Source organism: Branchiostoma belcheri, unplaced genomic scaffold, assembly GCF_001625305.1.
Source record: "Branchiostoma belcheri isolate BF01 breed outbred unplaced genomic scaffold, Haploidv18h27 scaffold18, whole genome shotgun sequence".
In the NCBI taxonomy this organism is placed as follows: Eukaryota; Metazoa; Chordata; class Leptocardii; order Amphioxiformes; family Branchiostomatidae; genus Branchiostoma; species Branchiostoma belcheri.
In genome coordinates, this window is record NW_017803268.1 from 849,116 (window position 1) to 857,228 (window position 8,113).

General features: G+C 41.3%; 1 protein-coding gene across 1 annotated transcript in view; it reads left to right on the forward strand.

Moving 5' to 3' along the window:
- Nucleotides 1-1,944: 1,944 nt before the first annotated feature.
- The window catches only part of LOC109467484, a 12,792-nt gene continuing 6,623 nt past the window's right edge, over nt 1,945-8,113 (forward strand). Inside the window, exon 1 of the mRNA XM_019765498.1 lies at nt 1,945-2,429. Coding sequence (XP_019621057.1) covers nt 1,989-2,429 — 441 coding nt within the window. The 5' untranslated portion in view covers nt 1,945-1,988. The remainder of the gene's footprint in view (nt 2,430-8,113) is intronic.

An 8,113-nucleotide genomic window follows, 5' to 3' on the forward strand; every position in this document is an offset into this window, starting at 1 on the left:
GGAGCCAGCCCCTAGTAGGTCGAAAAACTACTGATACATGTACTTAGTCGGTCTGGTTCGTACAATGTACAACTTTACAGACTACATCTGATCCTTCCACAGCTAACATATTACACGGTGGCTGAACATGTGTAACTCCAGTCGACCCGTTAGCCTTCTACCGGGGGAAACCATTGTGTGCGAGTGGAGGGGTGCTTGAGGTAGAACAAGTCAAGGCGCCAGAGAACACTTCCTCAGTGAGCTCCAGGGCGCCACATGGGACGGAACGGAAGAAGTAACGCAAACGACCTGTGACGAGGGGAATCTATGGTTTCTCGTGTTATTTTGGATGTTATTTTCTCTGTAGGTATACCAGTGCCATCATGGCTTATTTCTATACTCGATAGTGTCTACTTTCCAAGCAGAGGTTGTGGGGAATGATCGTTACCTTTTTATATATGGCCGTTTTTTTGTCCTGATCCTCACCGGTGGCCGCGGACCTTCTCTGGCTAATGGATACTGCCTGGCCAATTTGATACTGTCTTTTTTGCCACCGAGAGGGATCTGCTTGGAGATTAGATAGTGTCTTGATCGCCATGGATTTTCTCAAATTATAAATCAAAAATGCAATCAAAGTGGCAATGGCAAGTCTTTCAAACTATCTATAGACACGTTACAAAACGGACAGGTAGGAAAACGTAACCATTTAGCATCCCAACATCTGCTTGAAGATTGGGCCACTGCCAAGCAATGAGACACAATGTACTTCTATTCTACTCCGCCAGAGGTCGCTTCGAAGTTACTGATACTGGGCTAATGTAGATGGTGACAAGGGATATTTTATACATACTACTTTATAATGTTAATTAATTTCTTGACTCAAATTACAACAGATATTTAAAAAGAGAAAGGTACTTGTATTTTTTTCATCTATACGATATAACAACGAGTAGGTGATATTTGGCGCTTGTTTTCGTGTGTCTGCATTGATGACGTCATTGTCAGACGACACATGTATTCCTCTCTTACGTCGACGAAGAAAGTCCACAATGTTTGCGTCGTAAGACTGGTTACGCCACAAGGATGGTTGGCCTTTCGTTTATGTCACTATGAGTTATTATAAGCAAGATATGTCATTATAAGTTGTTTACTGTAAGAAGTATAACTAATTTACGACTCAATTTCAATATTAGGTACATAGTTAAATTAGAATAAATAGTCCTTTATAGTCTATACATATATTTCAATTATATAAATTATTTTGTTTTAATTTGTTGCGTGACTGGACGTCTATTCAAAAACATTTTTTGTCAATTTCAGAATTAAATTTTCTTAAACATTTTGTTAACTAAAAAAATTATGAGTAGTAATTTTGGCTACTGTATACTATACAATGTAGAGGACCCAAGCACATATAATATGATTCTTTTCTTATTAATTTAGTACAGTGTAACATTATCAGCTACACTTCAAATGTCAACCCTAGCTTACAGTATATCAGAGATGTAACTGTCAAATATCATTACAAGATAAAAACCAACTGTTCCTAACAACAAACAACTGAGCTAGTTATTATTTGTCTTTTTTATTGCTGAAATGAATATGTTACATGGATATAGAATTCTTAGTTCATGCTTTGTTGATTATAAATACATGTATATGTATTGACTGTATGTGTGATGGCAATAATATTATTTGTTTTTAATGATATCAAATTAATTTTTAGTAAGAAAAGGCAGAAATGTTTTTCTTTTTTTTGTTCTTTTTAGGAATGGAGCAAAAAATGAGGCAAGCAGCTGTGTACAGGAGCGAGAGAACCAGCCTTCCGCCAAGTCTCCGCTTCGCTTCCGTCAAGTCGAAACCTCACAGGTTAAAATAAGACGCGAAAGCAAATTCTTGAAATGTCTTCGCTTACTGCCAAATGCTTGAGTTGCCTTGGCCGGGCGCCGCGGAGGAAGTGTCGGCTTACAGAGTGACGTGATCGCGCCGGTAAGTACCCCGGCTGAAACATGGCGGAGCCCGCTGACGGCCGTGCGTTCGCCCCAGGGGAGCGATGCGAAGATAAAATGGCACGGAGGGCAAGGATACGCGCGCGGCGGGCGAGAGAGATGGAAGTCGCGGCGAGGGCTGAGGCCATGCCGGCTACGCAGTACACCGAGACGACGGTCACCACCGTAAGCACCACGGCGTTATACACGCAAGAGACGCGGGTGCACGGGGCGACAGCCGCCGAGACGAACTTAGGAACGCCCGAGAACTTTAAACAGCCAGAAGGGGCCAGCGCCGCCCCAAAAGACCGGGAACAACAGCCCCAGAAGACCTCCAGATCGAAGGAGAAGAAGGGCGGCAGAAAGCTGAAGAACAGACATATACGGGAGAAAAGACGGAGTACGGGCATTGTGAACCTGCAGATGGTACTCGCAGACGACATAGAGGACGAACATGACCAGGTATGGTAATGTTACATTTGGGCAGGGGGAGAATCAGTAACTATCAGCGAGTGGGGCGTCGTAAGTTAAAAGTATACTGCCAATTTTCCCAGCTTGCCGTGTATATAAAAATACCACATACAAAATCAATTTACGCTACATTTTTCTTGTAAAGAAATATCCAAAATGTCTCGAATTGTGTATATTTTCCCAGACTACTCAAAGAACGAACAGTCCCCCGCACACACGAAACGTGAGTGCCGGTTAAGGGTTACCCCCAGTTATTTCTCGAAGTGGACATAACAAGGCGCAAGTGCACACGGTTGTGACGGCTGCTCGCTGTGAGGGGCACATAAGAGACCATAGCGCCTTTCTAGAATGTCAAAACATACCCAAGAGGCGTCAAAAAATATCACTCTCACATTATGGTAACCTATATTAAAACAAAACGTGGGGCTCATTTCTGCCAATTAAATTTGACGAAAACAAGCACTAAATTTTGCAACACACATTCGTTCGTGATATCTAAACTAGCTGCCGCTTGCATACATACTTGTGTCAAACTTTTCCGCGCCAAACATTGTTTTTGCGCTCTCACCACTTCTAAGAAATCCAAACTACTCGTTGAGAATCTAATTAAAATTCCCCAACTCTATCTGACTCAGCCTCCGCTAAGCAAAATTAAAACAAGCGATTCTTTCCAATGCCTATATTTAGTCGCGATAGCTCGAGTGCGTGAAGTGTTTAAAAACACTGTAGTGGTTGCAGAGATGTTGTGCTTTAGCCACTGCCATATTTATATAACAGTAAATATTCTCAGCTATACTAACACTGCGGTCAGTTTAACGATAATGCTTTTTGACCCCCCCCCCTCCCCCTTTAATGAATGAAAGACCTTTATTATACATATTTGCTCATTACGAACTAAGTACAGGTCATGGTAAATAGCAATGGTAGACTGAAATATATCTACAGGTTCTGCTTCTTCTCGCTTCTTAAGACAGTTGTAAATGTAAGAACAGATGGAGCTTATAGTACGAGGATTATCATAAGTCAGTTTACAATTTCGTCTTCGCAAAATATCGGCAGAGACAAAGGAAAAGTATTTTGTCGCCGACTGCACTACGCCAGACTTGCAATGTTTGCGGTGTATTAGGTCGTCAAGAGGCGAATCTAGCCACCTTAAAACTATGTACTGTTTGCAAAATAGGCCCTTAGTGTACCTGGCAATGTTTAATATCATAAGTCATTTTACAATTTTGTCTTCGCAAAATATCGGCAGAGACAAAGAAGAATACTTCACAGTTTGCCGGACTTGCAATGTGTGCGGCAGTATTAGGTGTATAGTAGTAGTAAGAGGCGAATCTAGCCACCTTAAAACTATGTACTGTTTGCAAAAAAAAGCCATTAGTGTGCTTGGCAATGTTTAATATCATAAGTCATTTTACAACTTTGTCTTCACAAAATGTCGGCAGGTATATACACAGTTTGCCAGAATTGCAATGTGTGCGGCAGTATTGGGTTGTCAAGAGGCGAATCTAGCCACCTTAAAACTATGTACTGTTTGCAAAATAGACCCTTATACGAAGGACCAAAACGCCAAAATTTGTGCTCAACGAAGGAACTAAATTCAACAGAGAAGGGACTAATTTCAACAGAGAATGAGCTAAATTCAACAGCGAAGGAGCTGTGCTCGGCGAACGCGCTGTGCTCAGCGAAGGAGCTGTGTTCAGCGAACGCACTGTGCTCAGCGAAGGAGCTGTGTTCAGCGAAGGGGCTGTGCTAAGCGAACGCACTGTGCTCAGCGAAGGAGCTATTTTCAGCGAACGCACTGTGCTCAGCAGCGAACGCACTGTGCTCAGCGAAGGGGCTGTGTTCAGCGAACCCACTGTGCTCAGCGAAGGAGCTGTGTTCAGCGAAGGGGCTGTGTTCAGCGAAGGGGCTGTGTTCAGCGAATCCACTGTGCTCAGCGAAGGGGCTGTGTTCAGCGAAGGAGCTGTGTTCAGCGAAGGGGCTGTGCTCAGCGAAGGGGCTGTGTTCAGCGTGTGCTCAGCGAAAGGGCTGTGTTCAGCGAAGGACCTTTGCTCGATCAGTGTTGATGCCCTAACGGCTAGGTAAAATTATAGCACCATCTTTTCCTTTCCAATCAGACCCGACAGTCCTACAATTTATCCGACAGTCCTGCAATTTATCCAACAACCGGATTCAAAATATTACAATCATGAACTTTTAAGATGATTGTTATAAAATAGAGGAATGAATGACGACCTTTATTGGGCATTTCGCCACACTTGGTTAAGTATAGATCACAACAAAACAAGATACGAACGAACAGATACATGGTCTATTTGTATTTGTAAATCTTGGAGAGTGTGTTGGTTTATTACGGCTCCACGCACTGTGAATGATACACACGATGCAGTACTCTCCAGTCCAAGCAGAGGTTTGGGTTTGGGGTTATTTTTGGTGCGTTTTTAATTTTAGGCTTTTTATCGGGATTCTTTTTTGCACTGGAATTTTTTTCACCCAAAAAAAGTCCCATCGCAAAAAGAAACCCCGTTAACAAAGCCTAAAAAACACGTCAAAAATAACCCAAAACCCAATGCAGCCTTTCTGGCTTCTCCTAACTGTTTTACTGGCTCCTTGCTCTACGCACTATGAAAACATATACATGGATGACGTCACTTCAAAAAAGTACCGCATTCCAGAATATATAGCTTGGCCTAGATCGGTTATCTGCATTTGTAAATCTTGGATGATAGTGTTTGGTTTTACGGCACCACTCACTGTGAATAGTACACACAGTGCAGCCATTCTAGCTTCTTATAGAGCTGTTTTCCACGCATTAATTGACTGTACTATACTTATTAATAAGTGTTTTGAAGGTGACGCGAACCATGTGTTTGTAGTCATACTACGTGGGGTCGCCCAAAACTTGTCTTGTGCTCTCGAGTTCATGGCGTTTGGCGTAGGAAAGCTATTTGACATATTGTAATTTGTATCAAGATGACCTACTATTTTTAAGTGATTGTGTTTCTAGAAAATTCAATTCGGTATAAAAGCTAGCCGGCGAACTGTTCTCTCAACGGACACACTCCCTTGGCATGCTTATCTCTCTATTTGGCCGATTTCTACTCTTTCCAGCCACCTCCCCAAGCCTGGTAGAGGCTATATAAAAGCGTAAAAGTTGTCGAGAGACCCACCCTAATCCCCCAAGCTCCAAATCACCTAATCACCTTTGTCAACCGCTTAGGGACGACTGGCACAGAGGTGCGATTTCCTGCATTCCGTACGAGTCTCAGTATGAGAACAATGGCGGTTAAGATCAGATAACAGCATATTGAAGAAAAAATAGTGTTGACAGCGTACGTGTCTGGTACTAGTATTAAAAAATATTCTTTAGTTAGTGTTTCATTGTTGTAGGTAAAATATGATCAGACAGTTTTCTATGTGTCGCAAGAAAACAAGTCCCCCTTGTACAAAGTAATGTACAAGTATCAGACCCAAACATCATGGAAAGCACAAGACCATGGTCTGCATCATGTGTATCATTCACAGTGCGTGGAGCCGTAATAAACCAACACACTCTCCAAGATTTACAAATAGAAATAGACCATGTATCTGTTCGTTCGTATCTTGTTTTGTTGTGATCTATACTTAACCAATTGTGGCGAAATGCCCAATAAAGGTCGTCATTCATTCCTCTATTTATAACAATCATCTTAAAAGTTCATGATTGTAATATTTTGAATCCGGTTGTTGGATAAATTGCAGGACTGTTGGATAAATTGTAGGACTGTCGGGTCTAATTGGAAAGGAAAAGATGGTGCTATAATTTTACCTAGCCGTTAGGGCATCAACACTGATCGAGCAAAGGGTCTTCGCTGAACACAGCCCCTTCGCTGAGCACAGTGCGTTCGCTGAACACAGCCCCTTCGCTGAACACAGCCCCTTCGCTGAACACAGCCCCTTCGCTGAACACAGCTCCTTCGCTGAGCACAGCTCCTTCGCTGAACACAGTGCGTTCGCTGAACACAGCTCCTTCGCTAAGCACAGTACGTTCGCTGAGCACAGGACGTTCGCTGAGCACAGCGCCTTCGCTGTTGAAGTTAGCTCATTCTCTGTTGAAATTAGTCCCTTCTCTGTTGAATTTAGTTCCTTCGTTGAGCACAAATTTTGGCGTTTTGGTCCTTCGTACCCTTAGTGTGCTTGGCAATGTTCGGGTACAGTTACAGAGAACGTGCTTCGGATTATACAGATCTCCCACAGTCTCGCTGATAAACGTAGGAATGTTAATCTGAGTTGAGGTCTGGGTTTCCCCCAGTGCATCGCTTCCTGTTTGTCACTGTCTCGTCCTTCTGTAGGAACCATACATCCAAATATATTTTACCGACGTCCCTTCAGATTAGTAGATATCAAAGCACGGCCTTGAAAAATATGTGAGTATGTGTGTATGTAGGGGAGGGGGGGTCTTATAACTAGTAATATTGCATAGAATAACAACGTTAACATATGATGATCTTGTACAAGGTGATTTAGTAGCATCTGAATCTCTTTATGTGCATATCTGTCAATATTTTAGATAAGAATTAGAATAATATTCATATTCATCTGTTTTGACATGATACTAAAAAGAAATTATGTCTATATGATTTTAAGCAATCAACAAAAACTTGATTTGTAATGTTACATAATGTTTACGCGAGAAAAAGAATAATCACATAATCATATTTGTCTATTTTGACATAAATCCAGTGTGAAAAAATGATGTCTGATTTTAGTAATCAATAACAACAACAACTACCCGATGACTTGTAATGTTGTATTTAGGCTCGAAAAAAGAATAATACCGTATATTCAAATTTATCTATATATTTTCTATATATATCAAATAAATTCAATGTTCAAAAATTGATGTTTGATTTCTGTAACCAACAACATGAACAAAACAACAACAACCCGATGACTTGTAATGTTGATGGCACGCGAAAAAGTTCACAAATCCGGTCCAGTCAGTCGGACTCGCTGACGGATGCGAGGCGACAAAGGCAGAACGCTTCAGACGGTTTCCTCTCAGCCATGTGCCCGAGGTCAACATCAGAAATTGTTTCTGGCTCAGTCCACAGCAAGTAATTTTATGGATAACATCAACGCGTGCACTAATTTTCGCCTGATTTTGAAAAAAAAGAAGAAATTTTGTTGCCCTCTGAAAGTGGTCAACATGCCAAAAATGGGCAAAAATGTCTGTTGCCATGCCGGAATGTGGATGGCAGATAAATATGAAGGAGACAAGACAGGGCTCTTATTTATTGTTTTGTCTTTTACTTTGGTGCAGTGAGATATTTCATTCCTTTTCTTCGTATGTGATGTTCCCACTGAATTATAGCCATTTGTACAATGATTGAAAGCTTTTATTTGTCAGTGACAAATGGATGGTGAAATAGTTGGCAGTAACTTTAGCACCATATTGATCATTTTTTGTTTAACAAGGTTTATGATGTAAAAATTTGAAAATGAAGGAATCTTGTTTTCTTGGCCCGTCTTGTTTTTTTTCGCCCTATCGCATTAGATTTGGAGTCTTCGGAGGATGTCATCCATAAAATCTACTTGCTGTGGCCTTAGCGCAATATATACATAATTTCAAGGTTATATACATAATATACAAGGTTCATTTATAATGTCAAAATTTGCAAAATGTAGGAATC